The sequence below is a fragment of the Anticarsia gemmatalis genome, chromosome 5, assembly GCF_050436995.1.
Source record: "Anticarsia gemmatalis isolate Benzon Research Colony breed Stoneville strain chromosome 5, ilAntGemm2 primary, whole genome shotgun sequence".
NCBI classification, from domain to species: Eukaryota; Metazoa; Arthropoda; class Insecta; order Lepidoptera; family Erebidae; genus Anticarsia; species Anticarsia gemmatalis.
Genome location: NC_134749.1, coordinates 11,841,396 through 11,867,944, shown reverse-complemented (window position 1 = coordinate 11,867,944; position 26,549 = coordinate 11,841,396). Strand labels below are relative to the sequence as shown.

Below are 26,549 nucleotides of genomic sequence, written 5' to 3'. Positions count from 1 at the left end.
AAAACCCGACCACGCGTAAAGGAAATTTGTTGAATGTGTAGTTGTTATATTCTTACCTTGCGATGGATCAGTTTGCCACGCTGTCGGAAATCTGTTAGGATCGCCCGCGTAGAACGGCATTGGTGCCTGAAACAACACATGGAACACCTTAATCACTTTTCTAAGTCAGTCCTTTAAAACCAATGGATTCTTGCAATATATTGTAAATACATACACATAGAATATTCACGGATCATCCGTGATATTATAAAAGCAAGTGCTTAGCGCTCGCGAAATGTGATGTGTATGAATGTAGATGAAGCAGAAGAAATGAATCTGTGTGATGATTTTGTTACTTCTGAATCTCTTGAAAGGTTTTTGTAATAAGATGTGTCCATTCATATTATTATCTACGTGTAATAACTACTGTAGGCAACGTAGCTTTCTTTAATGCCTGTACAGTCTGAATAACGCATACATCTATGTATGTATCTCGTAAGTAGTAATATTATGTACAATACTTTAACCTCGCTGTATTTTTTACAATGGATGTTCTATTTCAGATAATTAGCGTGTAACGTCATTTAATATTGTGTTATGTGTGTCGAGGCTGGGTCCTCGGCCATGTTTACTTACAATATGGTACAAATCGTGTGAACTGTCCCAACGTAATCATACGTTGACCGAGGCCGCTGCTTCTGTTTATATTATCTATGTACTTGAAGCTGTGTTTTCTATGAAATAGTAGGTACTTTTGCTGTAGTAAAAAATAAAGACTAATTAGATGCCATGTTAAGTGTTAATGCTAAGATAGTCCATACTGTTTCGAAATTTACCTACTGTAGATTCTTACAGCTATGTCCTAGTTCCAATATTTTGTATTTTTGTTAAGTCATCGCGGTACAAGATTTATTTATATCCAAGAATTGTTTTTTGCGTAAACAGTGGTTTTCTCAAAACACTCGACTGTACCTGTTGATGAAAATAGATTGTGTTTCAACTGAAAAGCAAAACTTTCAAGTTAAAAATACCGTTCAAGAATACCTTTAGTCAAAGTTTTTAAAAGTATATTTTTAGTCTCAAAAAGCCGTATAATTAAAAAACAAACTTGTTATATTTTCTTTATAAAACATCATATTATTAAATTAGAAAACTTAAACGCGTTACGTCGTAAACATGTTGGGAACAAATTATAACGTGACGTAACTTTGCAAGATTTTAATTTGTACGAAGGGGATGCCTTTACTAAGTTAGGTAATATTTTATTAACATACGACGTGCGTCGTTTGTAATTAAAAGTTTGTTATGTCGACGTAATGAGATTCTAAAACGAGATTATTCTTGTTTATTACTACACACGGTACTTTTGATACGTCTTTATATTTTCATGTCGGCATCGTTTAGTGTTATTACGCCTTTATTATTCATAGTTTAGGCGTCAACTTTGCTGAACAACTTGAATATAATCTTGTACCTTAAAAGCCTGATATTAGGTGTGAACTTAGGGTAAAGTTAAGTGTCAAATTCAGTTGTTTTATCCCAAAATTCGTTGTAAAAGAAACTTCATATGAAAATTATACAACCACTGCGCTTTGGTTACGTCATATTCGACGTGCATGTAAGAAAATGGAAGTACCGCTACCATTTCTGCTTGTTTCAAGACGCTCGTTCTTGTACAATCGTATTTCAATATAATAGAATATTTAAATAGCTTTCAGCATCTTATAACCTTTATAGATTAATAACCTTTATTTTGCAATTATTCGCTAGCAAACTTTATTATTCTTTACTGGCGATAAGTTAATGAAACCGTAATAAAAAGCGTGGATTGAAGAGAAAATAAAAGTTTACGTATAGTTTAACTAAAGTATAGTACGGCATAAGTTTATATACTGCACTTGTTATACAAACATATATCTCTATTTATTACCCAATTATAAGGTAATAGTAAATTATACGCGCTCGGGATAGTCCGGCGGGTAATTGAAGTATTGAACCAATTATGTGCATCTCTTGGTTCTATAAAACTACAAAACTGTACTGTATAAATAGGAATAGGTACATCAATTTTTTAAATTCAATAAAACATTTGCAACTTTTAAATGCGCTTTTTTAGATCTCCAAAGAATTGTCCATCTATAACATGAGTTCATCAGATTACCAAAAACCTTGCTATAACTTGGAACAAATAAATATAAATTGGCAAAACCCTACTTACTTTCGTATTTTGACCGTCCGGGATTCGAGCCCGAGACTGATCATTGACTGAATTTTCGTATAATGTGCGATAAAAACACTAAGCGCCAGTGCTTACAGCAGCCTGAAAAATTCTTAACACGAATAACAAACTACATAATCGGCAACAATTCATCGGATCGTTATTAATTATCGCGTAACAGAACAATGGTACAACCATGTCGATTATTACAAATGTTCTATTATGAAGCAGTTTCGATACATTGTTCGCGTTCGATTGAATTTAGCACAGTGCAATGTTCGTATTCACGATTACTATTCAGTCGGAATGTAGGACGTTTGTGGATTTATTTATCCCAATGCTTTACGGATTTAGTAGACAAATAGTTGGTCATTCCGAAGACGCGGCGTTTAATAAAATTAATTAATTTTAAAGCGATAATTATAAACCTCAAATTACAAATTCAAATTAAATTGATTAAAAATAAATTTGTGTTTACTGGAGTATATAATCATTTTTTTTGCTAATCTTTAATTACTAACTATATTATTAATATACTAATTTCTTAACTACAAAAAAGTTGAATGATAGCGGAAGATATTCCAAGCGACATTGCAGGAACATTAATGTTACTTATAATCTGATAACTGATTCATATTCACAAATATGAACTTTCAGAATCAGCTAGTTATAATACAGAAGTTGAAATAATATAGAAAGACGAACAAAAATAAACGAAGGATAAATTGGTTCCGTCCGTGCTGCACCGAAATTGCCAAAGTTGGGGAGCGCGGCGCAAATTAAAAATTTTCCACTTTGACATCTTGTTATAGAAAACTAGTTGTGTGAACTAGGCGACGCTTTCGTGTATGTTTTTAGAATTGTGCACGGTTCCGTCAAAAGCTTTTCACTGCATCAATTGACACTGCCAGTTTAAAATTTCGTTTATTTCAATTGAATTTATTTAACTATGTTGGTTAACTAAGCCACTTTTGATATTATTTTGAATGACTTTAATTAGTTTATATACTGTATTGGTATGATTTAACTGTTAAGGGTATAAAGGAACTATCGAGTTGGTAGTTTTAATTATAATAGATCAAGCAAATATTCTTATAATGGCTTGAAGGATTTTAAAAATGTTTTCTAGATTTACAATACTTTTAAAAAACTTTAGCGTGTCAATTTTAAAACGTTTTTTGACATTTAACCCTTAACTATTCAAAGGAAAGTTAAACGTCGTAATAAAAAATACAATTCTAAGCCCTTTCTTAATCCTTCCCGCCGTTTAACAAAAACATTGTTGGAAACAAACTCAATTATAATTTTATGAAAACAGTCTCAGAGAGGTTTATTCGTCAAATGCGAAGCCAAAAAAAGTATAAACAAATTAAGTAAGTTTCAAGTTGGCCGCACTCACCTACAAAATTGAACAATTGAATTTACTTTTTGTTGACTTCATTGTTTCTTTTGTTATTTTATCTCGTTATACATTTTAATTCCTGTCTTTCTTTTGTCAAAATCAAAAAGTGTATTATGGGATTTGATTTTACCAAAGATGGGCCTCTTTAAAATGGCATAGGTACAAATATATGAGGTCTAAAGAAATTGGCAAATACATTCTAGCTTATGGACAATTTTTGTATTTATGTTTATTTATATAACCTTAATAAAATATAGTTTTATATTGTATCAAATTAACACAGGAAATTAAATTATTATTTCAGTAAAAAACTGTTAAAACAGCGTGCTTTCACTGAACTGAAAGACAAAAAAATCAATCAACTCAAGAGTTTTTAATTAAAAAGTTTTGTTGTGACACAAACGGAACTGAGAGGAGTGTTTTTGTTTTTGTCGGTAATGAGCTATGTCTCATTTAAAACTATTAATAAATGAATCATTAATGAGACTGGAAAGAAAGTTCTAGAAAGACATTCCTTTGTCTAGAAACATTACGCGTACTTTGTGTTAAATAATGTGTCATTTTAAAAAAGTAAGGTTTTAATTTAGTTCTCGAAGTTGTAAATTTTTATTGTGAAATAAACAACTCATTGGTATGCCACTTAAAAAAATATTTCCTGTTTTATAAAATTAACCCTTTACGGCGAGAAACGACTGTAGTTTTATCGGTATCAATAAAATTAAATGTACAAACAAGGAGTATAATTATATTGCGAATACATTTAAGTATCCAATGAAACTAAAATTAATATCGTTATTTTGAATATTATAAAGCAACCATAGCAGTTGAAAACGTCTACCAACCGACAACGGTTACCATAATGGTTGAAATGAATCGGTGTGAAAGAAGTATTTAAGTGACACTTACTTTAATTCAATGGCTTTTTCTGTGTTTAATATATTATCTAGTTTCTTTTTGATTAAAAGGTCTATGTGTATTCGAAGAAAGTATCATATTATAATGTGCATTTGATTTGGTCTTATTAAGTTTTTTTCAAATTTGTTTAAATATTTTTCCTTCTGTACTTTCTTCTTCATTAATGCACTTAGTTGAAATGTACCTCTCAAGTTTGGTAGCATGATTAAAGTTACCAACAACGACAATAGCTTCATTTTTAAAACCATATAGGTAGAGTCGCGGTCATAAGTAAATATAAATGCAATTTTAAAACTATAGTTTCACAACACCATTTATCATCCAATAACATTAATTTCCCGCCAAAAAGCGCGGCCATATTGTTTATTTTACCGCCGACAAGTCAGCCGGTTAACATTATAATTAACTCGATTACCTGTACTAGGCTTTATTGAGCTATTAATATTAACTTTTGTACGTAACTCAATAAGCCGAGGTCATAATTGGTCATGTTTATACTAATTATAATAATATGAAGAATATTTACGATGTCCAATATTTTTTTTTTGCTTTTTATGAGTGTGTGAATATGTAGTTATTAATAATGTATGTGCTTTATGTATGTATGTACAATTTGTAAATGTTTACATCCTCGTTGTACGTTAAATTAAAGGTCTTTTTGAATTTCACGTTCTTGATAAACGTGTGTCTATATTTGGTAGTAAAAAAAAATGATTTTGATACTGCAGTATATAAGATTTTATGGCAAAGTTTAACAATTCTATTAAAACGTTATTATATTTTTATAATCAATTAACCACACTATGCAATAAATATTATTATATACTTATACTGATAAAATAATCATTAAGATACTAGCACGAAGCTAATAAAATTATAACGCGATTTTATGAGTTTTAATAAAAATGTTCATTGTTATTAATATTATAGAGGTATAATAATATATAGAAGCTCGGCTTTAAATAATTGCCTGCTACCATAGATCCCTACTTAATAGTAACCCCATTATAGTAATTTCAGTGGTTTTTGATCAATAGTTCTTTAGCCCCGTAGCATCAAAAAATCGCTTCGGAGATCGAGACTAGGTCTCTAGTTTGAGTGACGTTTTAAGCGATTTCGTCAGTAGTTGGTCGTTTGATGGGTCAAAATAAACACTCAGTACTTCCTACTTAATACCTTAAATGGTAATACCATGTCGAATTCATAAAAATCATCATGATAACTATAAAAAAACAATAAACGAGTAATTTCGATCCGTACTTCCTAGCTCGACCTCCGACAGTTCAAAGAACTTTGACATGAACTAATAAAGAAATGCCTATAGTTATTTTCAAAGAGCTATAAATTATGTATGTATGTTTGTAAGTGGGTTAAGTGTGACGTACCGTGTATAATATAATGGATACATCTTATTACATCGAGTATAGTTAGTATTAAATATCTACATTACCTTTATAGTTAGTTTTTATGCTTCTGTTCTAACTGCTAACACATTGTCTTAGGTATTGTGAAATAATTGATCTTGTATATGCCAAGGATTATTAGTTTTAAATTATAAGTTGCATAGAAATAAACAATTAGTATTAAGTTGTTTGGTAATGGAAAACGTCATAGAGAAACTATCACCACCGGGAGTTCTTCATACAGTTTTTCAATGCGGTGCCAATGCTACCGTTGTATAAGGTGGTTAGTAAGGAACTAACTCATATCAAAACTCTACATTAGTATTTAAAAGTGTAAAATAAATTGCTAAAGTGGTACTATTTTGAACTACTTTATCAAGCGGTGTGATAATATTTCGAGAAGTGAAAAAGAAAGGAAAGAAAAAATGTGCTCAAACTAAAACTTGACAATACAGATTCAAGCGATTCAATAGCAACTTAAACAAAATCATCATCTACAAAATAAATCATAATCGTCTGCTTCTAAACTACATCAGACCTAAGACAATGGTTGGCCAGCAGATATCAGGACTCACCATAGGCTGACTAGGGTGTTCTTGCTTCATGGCTGGCGTGGTGGCTGGGGCCGGGCTGGGCGCGGCGGGCGCTTGCGGCGCCGGGCTGGGCGAGGCGGCTTGCACGCCAGGGACGGCCACCGCTCCTGCCACTCCCGCTGTACCGCCTAAAGGCTTGCGGCCGCGGTAGCTCTGCAAGTAAAAAAGATTGGGTTAAGAATTTTGATGACGAAGTTTAGGGATGGATTGATGAAAGAATTGGTGGCAAAGAAGAAATAGTTAAGTTAACAATACTAAGTGAAGAAGCCAAAAAAATTAAGAAGGTGGGCAGTTTCAGTAATTACGGATGGATTATACGATTGATAGCAAGTGAACAAGTCTGATAAGAGAGCTGGTGAATCCGACCAAAAAAATGACGTATAATAGAAAATTATACAAGGCCTTAGTCCTAGTGTTGTTGGATATCGATATATACCAAGAAGCATAACACAAAACGTAGAGAAAACTTTACGAAGATAGAGAAAGTTTGAAGTAACAATAGTTTTGATCTTTCGCCCAATCTTTAGAATTTATGTTGTAGGAAACTAAAGAGGTCGAATCGAACGAAATTGGATTGCAGTTGTGTTCAAATTGAGAGTTTTTGAAATGCAGCTGTTTGAAAGTAAAGATAAGGATGGTAGTCCTAAAACTACGTACATAATATATGTGCTACAGAGAAAGAAAATATTAATTATGTACCTAGAAACATGTGGCTAATGTATTCAACTAAACAAAACCTTTTGTAATATAAGAGAAAGTAGGTAAAACATGAATGGTTCAAGGTACAAACACATATAAGGTTCCATAACTTGAGTGTTTACGAAAATTAACGCCACATCCAACATTATATGAGATAAAGGTTTCTATAAACCAACTTATAACGACCAGTAATAACCAGTGTTCGAACGAAATTAACGGTAATGCGACCTATCTATCTCAATGGCGTCTTCCTTTTTCGAATGCAGCGTTGTGATTGGCCGGCTGTAAGAGAACGAACTGGCCGATTGCGCTTCGTAATTCGAAATAGAAAATTTCAAATTACTGGTAAGTAACGGTTATTAGTTATTACATGTGTAATGAGCCTTATTTATGGTCTCGCTAGGTCTATGCAACATTGTAAGAACAATATTTTATTAAGGGATTAACCGATAATTGAAGAAACTTTGCTTCGTTAAGTCGGGGAATTACTAGAATAATCTTTCAACCACAATTTGATAAGCAACATAAGAGAGGTATTTCTATTGGAATAAAGGAGCTCTTGTTTTCCCCAGCGATATATAAATATGTAACAATATATATTATGTGTTAGTTATTTATTAAGAAACGTTGCAAAACACTCAACAAACTACGCCAATAATAACTCTATAATATATAAAAAAAAACCTTCACCTCTTTTCATAACTTGACACAAATTCACGACTAGATCCTCATGTAATGTGAACTTTAGAACCTAGTACAATCTCTGTTTCTAAATGGTAGTAGACCACAAAACTACCTCAATTGAGAAGTATCGAAACGTGAAACAGTCGAATGATGTAGAATTATAAGCGAGAGAGACTTGTATCTATGTGCACACACCATGAGATCGGTGACCACCATGCTCTGATGACCATCATAATATGTGCTTTTGTTCAACTATAACCTAGTTTTAATGAAGAATAATGAAAATTTCAGTTGAAAGATGGTTGATTGATAATTTGACGAAAATAAATATTTAATTTGAAATTAAGTTCAGACAAGATCTTGAAAGTCTTTGTGGTTCTAAAATAGCTAGAAATATTGAATAAGAGATCTAAGTTAGTTTAGTATGATACTTTTAATAGTAGTTTGCTAACGTAAATAAATAATAGTCTGGTTTTAATACAATCAAAGCATTACTGCGGTTAAGAGAGCAACAATTATCCCACTCATAGTATTATAAGGAAATTAAAAAAAGTATTGTTACACCCGCACATTATTAGAGAAGAAATCAGAAAAAAATTGTATCTACCTTTTCAAACTTACTTATAACATATTGGAACTAACATAGTCAAAAATACAAATCATTTTACCAAATCACCCGTGAAAGTTAAAACTTTACCCAAAAACCAAGTAAATTTAATACCTTAAAATATAATAAAACTTGCATTTAGAAATCTTTCACTCAACTTAACAAACTCAATGCATATCATATTCGTAGACATTTTGTAGTGCAGCTGTGAGCATACGTTACTTACGCTCTTCTGAACCCAAATACATTCGAGAAGATTATTTCAAACCTATTATTACGTATTTTTAACCATTGTGCAATATTTTTTTGATGTTATGAAATAATATTTATGCCTTCTTGTAATTGGTTTTAATTTTACGGTTTGATAAAGAGCTATACAAATATGAGATGTTTGCTACCTGGCTTAAGAAAACGTGCTTTTAATATTCCTTTGTATAAGACAAACCTATTAACTCGACTCGATTTGAAAAGATTTTACCACATGGATAGACTAAAGTGATCATATTACGGTCTTTTTATTGAGAAGTATGAAATCAATACAAGAGCCGACAATATGATCTCAATTTGAACTACAATTGCGATAAAAAACTGCTTTTTGAGTTCAAAATTACAAAACTTTTAAGTTGAACAATAACGTCACATAATTCCCAACTAAAACGATACAATACAATCGTTCAAAGCTTTTCAGCAGCATTTTAAAACAAATTGCCAAGTTATTTTCTTTAACGTAACACTAAACCGCGTGGACGTGCACCTGGACGCCCCCTAGCGGCAATTTGTGGCAACCTACAAGCAAGTAAGTCCGCGTTAAGTGTAGTAAACATTTACGTTAAACTCGCAAAATAAAACGAGAGTGAAATCGTTGTCACTTTTAGAGCACGTAGTGTACACATGGCGGGACATTGACATATCCATTCAATGTACGAATGTTTTGCATGAAAATTGTACGAGTAAGAGCTCTTACACACAACACTTTGCGTTCCACATGCGTTAACGTAACGTAAATACACACATAAGCTAATTCGTTGAGTTGAACCTTTTGCTGTTTCAGAGAGCGCGTAATAAGTTGGTAGTTTTCTAGCAGTTACTTGTTAACGAGCAGATTTCATTCCGTCACTAGGTTAAAAATTAACACAGAAATTTCGTTTTTCATTACGCGTAAGCTTTGCGCTTATCATTCAAGCATGCAAGCAAATGCTTAGCTAGTAGTCAACCTAGTGTCAAATGCGTTAAAGCCACCGAAGGTTTTTCATATGACTTAGGGAAGTATATTAACGTCTGGGACAGACTTTTACCGTGACATTCGTTTAAAAAAACACGTAACTCGCTGATCCTATACCAAATAGTGCTTTCATCCAGGTCGCTGTTACCACGCATTGTCGAGTGTGGGACATCTCTTATTTCACTATTTTATCCAATTTCCCGAGTTGCTGAATGAATTCGTCATTGTTTTTGCTGTACACTGAACCCTATTGAATATTTACAACGTGATTTGATTGATTGAAATAATAGTACGCAAATTGTTGTGTGAATTTAACACTGAAATATTGTGGTCATGGTCAACGGTATGTTGAACTTTCGGCAACGATATTTGTGCACTAAAGTTAATAAACTTTCCTATTACGAACTTTTCACTGGTAGTTGCAAATATATCTAGTAGCAGTATTTAAGTAGTTTTTGTTTGTGATATAGGTAACAGCAGAAAACCACGCAACTGATGATGTTAAAAAATGCAGGATTTTAACATCTTGAGGAAACAATGATCAACGATCAATACGTAGCACTTTGCTTTCTATTCTAGAACAACATTCCACGGTTTAAGTTAACTTTTTACATTTCCATAGAGCTGCACATATCACATTCAGCGTCACATAAAGGTGCATGCACACCGTCACGTAGGCTCACGACAATAAGTCAAAATTTGGCCGCGGTACAAAGCGCGCCGTATATTAAGTGTAAACAAAGGAGGCTTTGTCTCCCAACTTGCCCGGGGACACCGCTTTTGTTCAACTTCGTGTTACTGGCTTTAGGCTTTATTTAATTGTCTTCGGGATTCAGGATCATAATCCTTTAAAGTCCTAATGTCGGCGGACACTTTAGAAGTATTTATTGCTTGGTTATTGTTTCAACAAAGTTTGATTTATAGAGGTTTTCACACTTTTAAGACTGTTTTTCACGCAATTTCTTGTTGCTTTTCACATTTTCAGTCTCACGTGAAAGAAAACCAGCATATTTAGTAGCACATACTAAGCAAGCTATCGGAAAACAGCGCTGATATGCTACTAAGATTTTCCCAACAAAACTGCTAAGTAAATTTAACCCTAAAATCTCGGGAAAAGCCACGATTCCAGGTGAAAATTTAGATTGACAGCCTGAGCACAACATCCGCCGTATAAAATACGAGGGTTCTTCAGTATTATGTTGTTTATCAAACTCGCATGTGGTCCAAGGTTACTCCTTTGATCTTTTTGGCATTATATCAAAAGTCGTAACACACGCGACCAACCATTAATATAGGTCGCTATTCCTCGCTATTTTATACAACTCATTGTTTGTTTTCCTCAAATGATTTACGCTAGTTGTAATTCTTTTAGTATTTTGACTCTCAAAATAAATACAGCGGTTATAATGTATATGAATTTTATTTACGAGACAAACCAGTTATGTATCAGAAATTGCAATCGCGCGCTCGGCTGCGAAAAAGCTTGCGTTTTGCGCATGAGTTGAATATCTAGTGCGAAGTTAATCTATAATTAGCATGAATTACTTATTTATTATTAATTCTTAACCAGGGTAGTGGACTTTAAGGCCTAACTCTTCCTTCATTTGGGAGAAGACTTTAGCCCAGCAGTCACAATAAAAAAAATAGTTGAGTGAAAAACAATTGAAACTTATAATCATTCAGAGAATGGTTCTAAATTAATACGCCAATTTATAAACCAAACTGTTGATTTTCAAAACACAGATTTAGTTCATAAATCCGTTATGTTATTTTGGTAAATTGTTATGAAACTGAAATTGAAATATACGTGTAAACACAAAATTGGCAGGTGCACGCCATTGTTCAATGTTTTTGTCAAATAATGCGTTTGTTTGACAACGTCACGGGCAAATTACTTGTTTGACATGACGTTGAGTTGATATTTACTAAAAATGAAGGAAAAAATGTTGTGAAATTATTTTTTGAACAAAAAATGTCGATGGTTTTATTTTTCCTCATTGACAATATTATGTCATGGCGTTTTTACAAACATAGTTAGGAAAATCTATATTATAAATGTGAAAGTATGTTGGTTTTGTATGCCTTTCTTTCACTTAAGAACGGCCTTACCGGTTTTTAGTAAAATTTGTCTGACTGAAAGATGATTAAGTTGTATAGAAAAACGAACAAGAAAAAGCTTATATTTATTTTTATATGTCCCACATTATTTAAAGATTTTAATTGCTTAATTGCGAGTTAAAAAGACTACCTCAAATCTATAAAGACATTCTTCTTAGGTATCAGGAGAAGCTGCAGTAGAAATGATGTTTTCAAAGAGTTACGTTTATTTATTACCTAACGAAAATCATAACTACCTAGGACAACATTGTAATATATTAACTGCGTAATACATAAATAATATATATTTTATTATACACTTGAGTTGTCGTAAAACGTCTCAAAACCTTGACCGATAAGGAAAAATAACTACAGGCAGTGCGTTTGTTACTCATTAATATTATTACTTATTTTAATAGTAGTATTTAAATATTACTCAAGGATGTACTCAGAAAATGGTATATAACTATAATTTTTGTATTCTGTTGTCTTGTTTGTTCATTCTATGATAGTTATAGTAAGTTTTGAATAATTGATGACAAAAACTTTTGATTTGGAGAAGTAAAAAAAATTAAGAAAGCAATGTTTGTCAGTCCCGTAATTTGAGAAAAAGGCTCGTAAGCATTTTACAAAAATTGCAAGCTGCTACAACTTTCGTGACGCAAAAATTTAGTAATTTTATTCACCGCAAATAAACAATCAGAAGCCATTATCAAGAATACTAAGAAACCCTTTGCAACTAATATTTCGATTAAATCGCAAATTCAAAATTTTGTATCGAAAATATAGTTTCATGTTAAAAAATAACCTGAACGGAAGTTCTATTTTGAACTGAAAAGATTAGTTGTTATCAAAATGGGTTGTTTACGAATTTGATCGACTATCGCGATTTGGGATGGGTTGAGTTTACCGCGACCTACTTAGATAACGTTATCGTTACCGCCAGGTATAATTAATGCTGAAAACTTCACTCAATCTTTAGACTGTTTTACAATTTCATTTCGTGATTAAAGCTTAGGAAATTTACTGTTTATTTCCTAAAAACAGATCTCATATAATTTATCCTTTAAAATGTTAATTACTTTTACTGACTTTAGCGGATTGTATAGAAAAGAAAATTGTTAAATGGCTACATTTACAATTATTTTTCAATGATACCGGGCCTTTTGTATCGAAAGTTTCAGACAGAAGCATTAAAATACATCATCAAATCACATTTTCTCAACTTTTTTCAGTAACATACAATATGAGGCAAGCCTATTGTAAACATCAAACATTACTCTAAGAAAATATTAAAGAAAGTCATCAGAAAAAGGCTATACACTTAAAATTTCGTGCAGAATACATTTCAGCACTAATAGAGGTGAAATTAAGGCATAGATACGAACAGGAAAGCACGGTATAGCGTGCAGCCCCTTCTATAAATCTATGGCGATCGCGCATGAATCATTGACATGATATATGACATCGCTATGCAGATACTAATCGTTTACAATATTTCTATTGTATGCTTGTTAATAAATTATGTTGAATTGTAATTGAGGTTGTAAATTGTAGAACGTTTTGAGGTGAACTACTTGAAATATTTGGTAAATAGAGAATGTGATAGAAGTATTTTTATAGTAAAGTTATAAGTGTTTGTCATTTTGTTAACCATGGTATTAAAGATATATCTTTTATAACATCATGCCTGCAATACCCGAAGGTGAAGGCAGGGCTTTGTGAAATATCTCTTGTTTCTTTTTATACTCTGGAGGCCGGCCTATTGTCCAATACAAAGCACATACAAGTTTCAGAGTACTATTAAGATTATACCAACAAAATTTTGAAAAACAATTAACATCTTTTTAGCATGTGCTCTGCCTAGGTGTATTTTTTACTATATCGTAAAATTTCTTAGAACCAATATTTTAGCAAACTGTGAGAATTTACAGAAGAATCCAGTTCTAAAAAGAGAATTAAAATCAACCCGCAGTTTATTATCGATTTGTTACACTATTTATTTACAAAGTCAATCATAAAACTAGAGATATAATGTTGCCAGTTCATAAATACTGTTCACTTGTTTTGTTTGGCGTTCGTGCATTATTTATTGATACGCTGAACTTTTGTACGGCGATGTTAACTTACGTGTTTAGGATGATTTGCTGCTTTTGTGTTTAGTGTATATCGTCCGTTTATGATTTATTTACGATATTATGATTATTTGATATGGGATATTTATTGCAATTTTCAGTTTGGTATCAGTAGTTTCTTAGGCATTTTAGCGTTTGGGGTCCTGGAGTCTCGAGACTCTTACTTTATGATTCTATTGAGGATTAAAAATTCTGTTCTAATTTTGGAGATATTTAGAATTGACCTTCAATTCATGGTATTCAAAATATACTAGTTTTAAACTGGGTCAGGATCACAAGCAAAGTGAAGTTAATAGTGCATGATCTCATAGATCGTACTACACATTATTCGTCGTACATAAAAAAAGCAGTAAGACTAAAAGACCAATAAAAAATATTCATTAAAGCTTAAATTAAAAAGATTTTGCACTAAAATATAGCGAAAATAAAGCCTAATTTAACAAATGCACTCTGTAATAAACACACACCACTACTAAGTGTTGTCGATCGAGTGGACACGGTATTGCATGTCGTACGTGAGTCGTTCGAGTACTACACGTGTTCAGCGCCACGTTGGCCGCCGGCTATTCTTGAACCAACCGGGTGTTTTGTGGTCTGTGATGGGAGATTCAAGCGAGTTAGAATAGTAGACTTTATATTTTTTTTAAGAAGATAAGCATGTCATCTAACCTTGTTTTAACACGTTAGGCCTGCAAGTCCTTTAACATTTTAAAACTTTCTTTCTTTCTTCCTTTTTCCTTTTTAAAAAGACAACTCCCGCTCTAAGAATTTCTCTTGTGTTGCGGGGACTTTAACGAACATGCAAACAAATAATTGTTCCGTTTGGGAATCGAACCCACGACCTCCTGACGTAATCTTACCTACTGCGCCACGAGGGCAGTCAGTGTATTCTGAAAAGAATCATAAGGGTAATGAAAGTAGTGTTATTCAATGTCGTTTCATTCTCAAGGATAAGATTTAGTTTCGATTACCCATTTACGTGATTGAATATTGAAATTGCAGCTATTTTATTCCTCATCATATATCTGTCAGAATAATGTCGGCTTTTTTATCTTATTTAGAATTTTTATTAGAAAATTACTTTAATACTCCAAGAAAACAGTGTTTGTAAAGGCCTTAGCAGTGTCTATGAATTTTTCAGCCTTCAGTTTTGAAAGCCGCTAGCGCTCATATTTTGTACCAAAACTAACCTCACAGGCATGGCTCGTGAATGGCATATGTTTTCTCATACAACATATTGTTCAATTTAATTATTTGTTGTTGCACTGCACGTACAATATAACTAAATTAGTTGAACAACTTGATAAAGTTATGTATTAAAAATAAAATAAATGTTATCAAGATGCTTAGCAATTTTAGCTTTCTTATTGACCTTTATTAGGCTAAAAAACAACTATGCAGTTATCGAAGGAATAACTGATATTACGGTTTAGACAAAGTCCTTATATATAGTCATGAAATAACATAGTTAATTTACCTAATGTATGCCTTTGTACTGTGAACTACAATTGGGCTACAGTCGACTTGAAATAAGAGCTAAGATTTTTAGGTCCTAATAATATACCTAGTTAGTAATTTTCATACTAAACAAGAATGACAAAACAATCAAACCGGCACGTCTTATTTCCACTTTAACCCGCAAGTCCCACAATTCGCACTAAAACTACGTAAATCGTGTACAAAGCTGAGCCGAACTAACAATGGTGGTATGAACCGCGGCGAAGGTTTAACATTTAACTGTGCGGTTTGACTGTTCGCCGCCTAAATACGCGGTCAACCACTGACCAGAGCAACCAAGAATGTGAGGAAAGCGTAGTGATTTTCTAAACCATGAGTTTGTGTGATTTTCGTGGTGTATGACTATAGGATTACCCTACGTTGGATGATTGTTTTGATAATAAAGGCAATTTTATTGAAAACCTGTGTTCAGTAGTGTGTGTAGATTTAAGGCCTTTAAAGTTAGGGGCATTGCTCTCTATGATACTTTTTCGTATTTTCAACTGTTTTTTATTGAGACGTGATCTGGATTTTTAATTAATTAGGTCAAAGATTATTTTACAAACTTGAAGATTTTTTGTGTAAGTAGCATAGAAAGAAGCATAATAATATACATATATCTGTTTCAGCAATATTTCAAATTACAAGTAGGTTAAGATTTGAGGCCGAGACCTATTATTTCTTTAATTTTATATGCTTGAAAATATAACTCATAACTTATTTCAATGCAATGTGCTAAAGATTTGTCTAGATTTATAGTCCAGCATTCCTTAGGCTTTTTAATTGAAAGAACTAGTTTCGTCCGCTCATATCAAAGCAGCTATTAATACCTAACAAAAAAAAAACTCAAGGCGATCCAGTTTTGGCACATTTTGGCGATACAGCCATGTGCTGTGATTATTTAGACATATTGCGTTTTATTAGGACGCGTGTTTGTTATGTTTATGGGTAGAACATTAAACATCCAGAAAATCACAATCCAGAAAATTTTAGGTTTTTGTCAAGGTACCCATTCATTCCCCTGCAGGACACCCGTGACTATCTGGGACAGTAGTGGGTTAAACTAACTTAATTCCATATTTATTAACTAAAGTACTTATAGAAATTCAAGACCCGAAGATCCATCTGATCCTTTTCAAGTCTGAATTTGGGAGCCTAAACATGAACTAGAACAGTAGCTGCTCAACATTTTCATGCGTCAAAACGCCAGTCATATTCCCTAATCCAAATTTTCGCAGTGCAGCAAAAAGCGCAAACATTGACACACGTTAAGACGTAGATAAAGAGCGATGGAGTGATACTGCGTATCAGTTTAACTAGCCCGAAGGTTACGACCATTGTACGTCGATTGATCCTTAACCTTCCTCCGTAGGTCTATTGTGCGCTGAATTGATTGCTTCCTGTAGCCGATGTCTTTTTATTGTTGGTAACTAAGCAATCTGACCGACCGATTGTCGTGTAAACAACGTTGAAAAGAAAATTTGGAGATTTTCCAATGCGAGAAAGTGAAGTAAATGTAACAATTGAAACAGAAATAGTTTTACGAATATGAGACGCGACTTTTGATACAATTTTTTGACAGATCAGATAAAAATTATGCGACAGTTAATGACTCTCATTATTAGGTGATATATGTAATGCAATAAAAAGTCTAGCAATAAAGAAATTTTGCAAATAATGATTCTAAAATAATATAATCAGAATTATTTCAAAATATTCAAGAACAATTTTGTTTTAATCTTGAACTTAAACAGTCACATCTGCGGTCATTCACTAACAAATTTAAAAAACAACAAAAAAATATTTTGGACATGTTTCCTTATACAGAAGACCCACTTAAAATTCAGTAAAAAATCAAACAAAAACGAAACTAAAAGTATGTGGTCCATTTGTAAAAGAATAGAATATATTAAAGTTGAACAGTTTGAATGATGATGCAGCGAATGAGGTTACTGTTATAACGGGCTCAGATATGCATACGCAAAGATCTTAGAAAAATATGCTAGAAAATGCATCATGTCATGTCTATAGATTTATTGTTTAATAGAACGAAATTTTTATGCTATAATGTCTGTTTTTTCAGTCAGATACTGTATAATGGTCTAAAAAATAATGATTTTGAGTTTGCGAACAAGTATCCGCGGTATTGGCTTTTCTGAAAATGCCATCTACCTGCAATATTAGAACAAAATCCATAATATCTTCTTATGAAAAACTTACACAAAACAAATGTCTAGATATATGTAGTATAATTTCTGGAAACGAACATTGTCTGCTCTATTTTCTTAAATCATCTCCCGAGGACGATTGAAAGATTGCACAAGTCATTGAAACAAGTGCAATTTACAAAAGTATGACGTGAGTAAATTATTCATCAAATAGCTGCAAATGACGAATATTTAGAACGATACAAAGATATTGTCATAAGTTATGCCAATGGCCGCTATATGAATTTTTCCAAGGTTGTCCATTGATATGACAAATTGAATTCTCCTTGGAGACGGGAAGGTGACACCATCGCATTAACTAGATTAAGGGCCAATTTGTCCAGTGTCTTTGTGAAAACGTTTAACATTACTAATGTGTAAAATTCTTCGTAAAAATACTTGTTTTATTCTTATTTGTTAGGTATTTTAACTGCCGTGGTTTTCCTTGTTTGGTGTTATGAATAATAGTTTCCTGTTTTTTTTACCAATGTCTATTTTTACTTTTAAAAACCTTGTTTTTGTGGTATAATTAGCATTATTAAAGAGCACCCTGAGATATTTCTGTTGGTTATTTCTTTATAATAAGTGCGCAATGTTTTGAAAGAAAGAAGAAAGTCGGGAACTTCAATTCTTTTGACAGACATGACATTTTGGGCATCACACGTCAAGCACGGAAACCCTACTATAAAATTATCTTTACAAAATCATACATCATGAAACAACGTATTCCGCAGTAGACGGTCTGAAACGAGTCCCAATATTATTACCTCATCATGATGTTTGGATATCGAGCCCGGATGTTATGGCAATACGGTGGCAGCCGATTAGCTACTGTTGCCATGATCAATTTGTTATTTAATAAACATCACTGCTATCGTTATAACATAACATAACAATAGAATGTTGTAGAAAGTTATACAATCATTTTGTCTAGCTATTATTAGCACGATCGATTAGGTCTGGCTAGGACGATGACACTTCAAGGAGTATTGTGGGATGTACTTACTTTCTCTATCCCTGTTCGTGCAATGGTACATTAATTCATTGATGCATCGAAAATTTTAAAAAGCCAGCCGTGTATTTCTTCACTTGTTTTCGAACTGGTAGTTAACTAATGGGAATCAAAATGAAACAGGGAACTAATTTTTTGTTATGAGATAAGAATAAAGTACGAAGAGTCCTGTCTGTAAAAATGACTTAGAGTTATACGATTGTCATAAAACTAGAGACCTTTAAGAAAGAAGTCCTTTGGCCAGTGTTCATGATAAAAGAACGAAATGTATGATGAATATGGTAGGTGAGGTGTAATCCGTGTAATTGCAGTGATTGTTTTTGGATGCAGATGAATTTTTGTAAGAGTATAAACTGCATTTTTTCCACTGATTTAGTTTCAAACTAGGTGTACCTTCATGGTAATGTGACTAATATTCGCCACTATTTAAATTAATTAGTATAACCTTTAATGAATACGTTTAAGTCTAAGAAATGCGTATTTGATAAACATACCATAACACGTGTGGCCATAGGCTTGTCCTTAGCGTTATCTAATGTTTAATCACCGATACAATCCAACAAGATATTTACATAGAACTTTGCGCAAGTTCTAAACGGAATACAGTCTGTTTAGAAAGAGAAACTAAGACAAGGACAGAGTTACTCCAGCTCGTGACGTCATCGGCGCAAGCGCAGCGCGGGACGGCAACGTCGCACCGAATGTTTTGTAAATAGAATATTGGATAGCGATTGTTGTGTGAACGGGACGGTCTGACGCGTCAGAAAGAGATGGGAGATCTGTCAAAATGTGTATGAAACAGGACTTTATGCCGTGGAATTATGGAATCAAGAATACAACGTGTAGTTATGAATTTGTCCGATATACAGCCGAGTGAAGTACGTAGTTGTATGTTGTTCATATCGTCGAGGATAAAAAACATTTCGGTTAGTCCTGATAAGTTTATCAATGACCCAATTAGTTTATTAATGGTTTTGTGGTACCGTGAAATTGTGGGATTTGTACGTGTATTAATTTTCCTAGAGACTATACTTGTTCACAGCTATATGTATAGAAGGGTCTGCGAATTCTAATCAAAGCGCTATGTGCCAGACAGACGGGCAGACTATGTATGTACTTATACACATATGAAACATCAGACAGACCCTTTCCCTCACGGCTCTACGTAGAGATTATGATAGCCCTTTTCGTTTTTGAACCTTAAATTTCCTTTTGTGGGCTTGTTGAGAAGTTTTTTATGTAAAAGGCCAAATTAAGGTTGGTAACGCTTTGTAAGACACATTTGGTCCACGTTCAACTATTTATTCTTGGGACTCCCTCTACCATTATAGCCGATTGTATACAAAATTCCTTTCCATTTTCCATTTAAAAATGAAACAAGAAAAACAAATCGAAAATTAAAAAACAAAAGTACCAATTTTATTTTTCTATTATCATCTCATTTGAGAGATGAAAATTTAATTTCTTATTAAACACCCGCTTTGGAACAATGTAGGTAAATTTTAATAAATAAATAAGTGGGGGCGTGGAGGGTGGTTCGAAATCCTCCCGGGGTCATTGACCCATCGACCGACCCCTCCCCTTCCCCCTCCTCCTACCTCCACGACGTATCGAACCTTAGCGGATGTCATGTGTCTTAGTGCCTATGTATTTTAAATATAATTTTGATCTATTGTAGCGAATTATTAATATTTTCTACTAGTCTATAATCGAAATTCAGTGTTGCTATTTCGCTTAGCGTCTTACTTTCTGGAAAAATTGTTGAAACTCTACTTATTTTATTATACAATTAGAGGAATATGTACGAAAGTTAGTATTTCACAACCTTTGTTAAAGACTTCAAAATCTAAAAGTTTTAGTAAGTCATTTAACTAAAAAGATCGTCCTCATAATTATAATATTGTTTCTTACCAGAATACATATCAGTTTACAACAAAATTGATAAGATGAGGTAGTATTTTATACAACATCACGCTTGCTATCTACGATAGGGTATGCAAAGATGGATCAATACTACCTCATTTTGCCAGTAGAGTTTCGGAAGCCAAATCATAAGGGGCTAGCACATTTTACAGTTAGGCGTAAAGCGGTAATATTTAGAATTAGTAACAAACTATTAAATCACCAAGTTCAGATTCACAGCTTATGGATAACTATCAGATAATTTATCTGCTAGATGACAGCAAATGTATGTAAACCACTGTCAAATTCCTCCTGATTTACTATCTGACATTTATCCATTAGCCGTGAAAGTCTAAAGCAGTCAAAATCAAAATGTCACATTTGTGTATGAAAGAAGAAACAAAAACGTGCATAGAGCAACTGAAAGAGTGAGCGAAACAGAATGAAAAAGACAAGGACAAAGTATATTTACCTTGATGTCTTGTAAGACCTGTAAACAATAAACACATATTAGTGTTATATATTAATTATTACATAATATATTATTCGTTTGAATGATTCAATATGTCTACAATCGTTTTCCTTGAAACCTTGACTTATAAATATGCTAATTGTAGTATATTTTCGCAAATTAGTATTAATTCATTAACATTTTAATGAAGGTTAAAAGTATAAATCATAATACGTCTTATTTAAAGTTATAGATTTAAGGCGTTCAAAATAATAATATGCATTTAAATTGGCGTACTGAAAATCCAGTATTTTTTTACATTTTCATGTTATTTCTTGGAGGTTCAAAATCAAGTAATTATTAGTAAAATAAACGTATTATCTAAAATGTATAAAAACGATCGCTTGTCAGAATCGGTATCAAAAATTGAAAACTGTAAAAAACCTATTCCACTTCGACAAAGGTTTTCGCATTACAAAAACCGTCATTGAGAACAATCCGAAAAAAATAAAATTGAAAATTCAAAACCGCAAAGGGCCGCCATATTGAAAAAAAAGTTCAACTCCATTAATAAGTTTAAATCAACAAAGTCCTGATTGATAAACTTTGACCGTATGCGGGTAGGTTATCGACCGGACATGTCGCCACCCGGGTAACTGATAAAACCGGATGAACACCCGGATAAACTCTACATTGTTAACTAGGAATATTTTCAAAACAATAGTGAGATATGACGTCATAGATTAGGAAATAAATGCTGTTTTATAAATTACAATGACTAAGTAGAGAAATATGAAAGAAATGCTTTTGTTTAACAGTTTGAAGATAATTAGAAATTTCACGCGAATAACTAGTTTTTGTGTTTTCCGAAGTAAAATTCAGTCTCAACATTTGAAGTTCAGATTGCTTGTTTACGGGATGAAATATTTTTGAAGGATTTTGATTCTAAGAAAGTACGAAGTAGTTTTCATCTTATTATTTTAACCTGTGCTTATCAAAACTGGCAACCGAATTTTATATCAATAATATTCAACATTTCGAAATCGTCTTCAACTTAAACGTATAACAGCCGTAATTACAATTCGTTTCCATAACAATGAAGCATTTATAGATAACTTTACAAAGGCGGATCAAAATAAACACTTACAAAGTTGTACAAAATCCTCAAGTTACAATTAATTATAAGGTCGATATCCGGGCGGTGGGGTCAACGCCCGCCGGCTGAAGTGACCCGCCTGAGACGGATCTAAACCGGGCATAACCGTTTGTTACCTTGCCCTAGGTCCGGGACGGTTATCCGCATTCTTTGAATTATTGTAAGCTTTATCGCCACGTGGGCTATTTCAATTTGGAACGAAAACTTTAGATTTTTGTTTTTCATATACCTACATAGCTGCCAAATAGTGGTAATGATAAATATTTTTGAGAATATAGTGTGTCATCTCTTTGTTACTAAAAAGTGAGATTACACTATATTCGTGAGATGCTCACTAACACAGATGTTTTGGTGAATAACATAGAAAAAGCGATTCTACACAAAGAATAAGGTACTAACGCCCCTTGAGGTTTTTAACACATATTTATCGAGAGGAAATAACTTGTATTAAGTACGTATTAAAAGAACCTTTAGTAACAATCCTTATAAAAATACTGCTAAAATATTTTAATTGAAACCTCCGACGTTTTCTTTTTTAGTTTGACTTCTGTCTAGTCAAAACAATGCATTATATACAGTTTGAAAGCCATAACTTTTATATTTGTTGCAGTTTAGTCAACAACAGAGAGCAGTTCATTTATTATTACTGCCGCCAGTCAGCGTCAGAATACAGAAAAATGCTCCACGAATTGTTTATGGCTTTTCTTTAAACTCGAAAAAATATTATTGAATACCTGTGATATAATCTGATTCTGTATTAAGCTAATAAAGAGCGAGAAATACCGAGTCTACAAAACCTTAAAGAAAAAGTATCAATGCCCATGTTTGAACACCCGAACACTCTAAGTAAAGGTGCACTTTAAGATAAACAAGAAGCAAGAAAATAATCTTACAGAATAACTTTATTAAATTGCCTTTATTCTACTTTCGGTTCTTTTTAATTTTCGCTTCTGTTTCCTATTTCCTGGGGGCACGTAAACTTTTTTCATTATTGTACCTACTATGTGTACGTGAACGTTTTCACATACAAGAAACGAGGCAAAGGCATTACACTTATTCAGCTGGTTATATCTTTTATATTACCCAGTATCAGTTAAATCGTCGCTATATTTCTTTTGGCTCTATTGAATCGAAAAACCGATAAAGACAAGATTGGAGACGTGAAAGATTCCTCAATCGAACATTTTGTGGAAAGACAAGTGCATCGATAAGCTGTTGAACGAGACCCCGGTTATCCGGGTCTCACCGCACCGCCCATTTGTCACGATCGACCGAGGAAAATTCAAACTGCCAAGGGAAAACGAGGCGTTTGAAGTAAACGTTTTAAAAATGCAACCATTTAACATATTCCAAAGTCCGAGGCACCGCTCATTATTATGCTACACAGGCCATAAAACACATATCAGTAATATTATCTACAATGGCCTACTACAAATACGCCATTTACAAAACAAAAGCGAATATCTGTCCTCTAACAATGACATCGATTCACCATAATGATCGGCACTTCGACATTCAAAACTCCTTGAAATAAACCTAAACGGAATACTAATAGATGATAGTGACGCTGCGTACATTTGTCTCGTGTCTCGTGTCGGCACCGTCGGTAGCAAGATGGATGCGCGCGGGGAGGGAATTTGTGTAGCCGCCGTGTGACGGCTGCCTTACGCATAGTTTCACGCACATTCAACCGCTCTATTACCGGCGGCCGGGTACCCGGGTAAAGTTCAAGGGCCGTCTGCCGCCCGTCTACGAGTATTCCCCGGCGACCGGATATATTTCACCCGGTCTTGGCACCCGGCTTTACCAGTTCTTTACACGAACACCTCGGTGTAAACACAGGGAAAGTTCACACGTTCGCGGTTTAACGATGTTTTTATTGCCACTAGACTGCACCTAGACTATGCTGGTTTAATTTTATATTTTTACTTCGCGGAATTGGTCGTTCAGACGCTGTACAATATCTCGGCGACGTCGTCGTATTTGGACGTTATTGTGTAGTTACGGGTCGTTGTAAACGTTGAGCGTTTTCCGTCGGTCTCGATAAGCTTATCTTATCTTCGAAAGTTTGAGCGGAAACGTTTGACGTAATTTCGTTTCGTTGCGGACGAAAATAGGTTGTGAAATAAATGTGTTTTCTATAAGGAGTAAGTAGGTAAACGTCCCCATTGTCGGGGCGTGACGGGTACAAGTTCAAGGGCGGGATCCGTATTCCTGCGGATATCTTACGCTTGTCTACCCGCCGCCGGATCCCGAGGGCTTCGCTCGAGAAATATGAGGAGGGCGCCGTGGGATCGTGAATGAAGTCATTTGGCTCTGTTTGTAAACAACGTTCACGATTGCTCTTTGATTGTTTGCTCCGATAAAGTTTGTATTACGTTAAGCGACAGATGATATAATTTCTAAACAAACTTCTTGTCAATTGTGAAGTGAAGCAAGATATGAATTAACTTTGTAACTTAAACGTTTAAGCTACTTTACTTTATCCTCGAAACTTTTTCTTTTTCCTGGAAAAGAAATCATACATAATTTCTACAATGTTATTGTATTGTAAGTTAATTCGCTAGGCCTATTTCGATGTTTATTTTCGGTAATTTTATTGCCAAACTATTTATATCCTTATCTTATCGAAGTAAGGCGAGCCCTACATTTCACAACCATAAGACAAACAAACAGCGTATGAAATCTTCAATAGCAGTCGCCATATGAATGTTTTACCAAGTCTCTCCTTAAAGTATCAATAATCAAGAAAAGACAGGGATCGTTGTGATCTCACCGTTTTACCTAAGAGTACAAGGCGTTTTCGCTAGACTGTAATTTAGATGCAATGCATGATATTTTTTTTAATAAGTAGCCTATGGTTGACTACGGATTGACAACTATCACAATACTATCTAATCGTGTTCAGTGGCTCAGCCTTAAAAACGTAAGAAATACACAGACTTTCACATTCGTACTATGACTGAGGACTGATGCGAAATAGCATGAAATTACGTTCAGCGATTTTGTCCTGGAAGCGTAACAAACAGACAGACAGAGATACAGATTACGATATATAAAAGTACGGATATGGATAGCGTGTAAAAATAAGTAAAAGTGGTATAAAATCAAGTGTACAAGTTCAGAGAAGCACGTGTAGTAGTCATGAATGGAATAATATAGGTGTGACATGGCACGCGTGACTGGCTCCGCTGCCACGCAGTCTGCTTACTTACGATTACGTTGCATACAAAAACAACCTGCTATCGATCTGTTTGTTTTTTGTACACATCAGCTGTTCTTGACTGGTTCTTGAATTGTACAGAATTGAGAAAACTGTAGCGCGATACTCTACAGTGAGTACTAGTTTGACATTTAAAATGTGCTGCAAAATTAGTTCCTACGAATCCAGCTAGAGGCGCTGATCAGTTTTTCATACATTTTTTTTTATAGCTGGCCGGTTGTCGATAGCCAATTGTATCGTATAGAATAGGAAATCGCTCCTCAGAGTATATTAGAGTTAGGGAGACGGGCTGGTCTTCTTATGCGTGGTTTGTGTCACGTAGGCCATAATTTTAGAGCTATATTTAGTTGTACGTTAAAATGATTAACTTCACACCTACAGTTCAATATTTGTTTACTTATGTAGGTGTGTCTTCTGTATATCACGTAGCTTGATTTGGCAATAAAAAATTATTATTAGACATAGAATTTAGTTGTAATATTTCGAATCGAATTAATCAGTCTCTATTTAAGATTATGGTCCAGTTTTACTATTAATAGATATTTAAATTGAGATTACAATAGATAAAGTACCAGAAAAATATTCTAAAATCTTTTTGACAAGATTCTTTTAGGTATTTCTTGAGTTATATTCTCTATATTACTACTACATTATCTTCGTGCAATGACACATCGGCATTTGATATAGCTACATCTGTTATAGATGCATCTTCTAAGAATCGTTATCTCTTTGTAAACATTGTTACAACGACGCTATAAACATATTATCATCTGTCAGTTACGATTTAGTAAAATTTACTATGATATTGACAATTTAAAATTAACATTTACTATACTTGTTTAAGATAAAAGGTACTTTTTCTTCACTTTCAGTGATCTTCTTCTTTTTCTTCTTTGCGATTCTATTGCAATTTGCTGCAATTTATAAGGTATTTCGTCAAGTCAATTAGTCTTCTGGATCACTTCAACTTTGCTATGAGTTTCTAACCAAATACGGAAAATAGGAATACGTTTCGGAACCGGCTACCCGAATGGCTATGAAAAATCTAATTTCAGTTCGTATATAAATTCTTCCTCAAATCAAGCAAGAGATTTACGGTAAGCTTGATCTGCGAAAATTCAGAATTAACCAAAATCATAAGGCTGTA

General features: G+C 33.5%; 1 protein-coding gene across 6 annotated transcripts in view; it reads right to left on the bottom strand.

The window, feature by feature from the left end:
* The window catches only part of Tet (Ten-Eleven Translocation (TET) family protein), a 118,599-nt gene that overhangs the window by 9,255 nt on the left and 82,795 nt on the right, over window positions 1-26,549 (bottom strand). For 3 of the 6 annotated variants that reach the window (XM_076114803.1, XM_076114809.1, XM_076114805.1), the window contains 3 exons: window positions 21,045-21,062; window positions 6,493-6,663; window positions 57-147 (listed from right to left, as the gene is read on the bottom strand). In XM_076114803.1, coding sequence (XP_075970918.1) covers window positions 57-147; window positions 6,493-6,663; window positions 21,045-21,062 — 280 coding nt within the window. The remainder of the gene's footprint in view (window positions 1-56; window positions 148-6,492; window positions 6,664-21,044; window positions 21,063-26,549) is intronic. The other 3 variants (XM_076114807.1, XM_076114808.1, XM_076114806.1) reach the window with 2 other exon arrangements.